Genomic DNA, 816 nt, shown 5'->3' on the forward strand with positions numbered 1-816 from the left:
ACAGCAACTCTCTCCTGCCTCTTTCTATGACTTCTCCTGTTCACCATCCACAGCAGCCACGAACTCCCAGCAGCAGCAGCAGCAGCAGCAGCTGCAGCACGAAGAGTCACCCACAGCAACTTGCACAACGTGCGGCAGCGCTTCTAGTTGCTGCTGCTGCAGCTCATTGGGACTGGAGCAGCAGCAACAACAGCAGCAGCAGCAGCAAGTGGGCATGCACACGCTAGTGGACGGCACCCTGACACGGCAGCTCTCGCATGTGTCGCAGGAGTCTGGTGTAGGTGAGGCAGCAGCAGCAGCAGCAGCAGCAGCAGCAGCAGCAGCGAGCAACAGCAGCAGCACCGCTCAGGAGTTGGGTCAGGATTCGTCTCCGCCTTCTGCAGTGCCTTCTCCCAAAGTAGAGGCAGCAGCAGCGGCTGCTGCAGCAGCAGCTGCAGCAGCAGCAGCAGCAGGTGTGGGGCCCCCATTTGCATGCAGCGGGGAGCTGCCTGTGTGTCTGCCTCAAGGAGAAGACAGCAACCCCGGCCCTTCGCTGCTGCGGCTGACGGAGGCGCAGTGGCAGCAGTTTAGAGCTCAGGGCCTATTCAAGCTGGGAGACAAGGGGCGAGCCATCATCAAGAGTAGAATATCAAGGTAAACCTCTGTTTTTATTATGAGGGTTTAGGGTTTGGGAGAGGCGAGGGTTTAGGGTTTAGCGTCGAGGAGAGGGGAGGGTTTAGTCCTCAGGGTACCGGGCATTGCTCAGGGGGTTTAGGGTTTAGGGTTTAGCGTGAACTCGCAGCTGAGGAAGCAGCAGATAACACGAAGAAATATGCA

The 816-nt window shown here is 58.2% G+C and overlaps 1 protein-coding gene across 1 annotated transcript in view; it reads left to right on the forward strand.

The window, feature by feature from the left end:
* EMH_0025230 (AT hook motif-containing protein, putative) overlaps window positions 1–816 on the forward strand; it is a gene marked incomplete at both ends in the record, with an annotated part of 3,221 nt that overhangs the window by 1,061 nt on the left and 1,344 nt on the right. The window contains one exon of the mRNA XM_013502420.1: window positions 1–633. Coding sequence (XP_013357874.1) covers window positions 1–633 — 633 coding nt within the window. The remainder of the gene's footprint in view (window positions 634–816) is intronic.

Source organism: Eimeria mitis, genomic scaffold (genome assembly GCF_000499745.2).
Source record: "Eimeria mitis Houghton genomic scaffold, Emh_scaff913, whole genome shotgun sequence".
NCBI lineage: Eukaryota > Apicomplexa > Conoidasida > Eucoccidiorida > Eimeriidae > Eimeria > Eimeria mitis.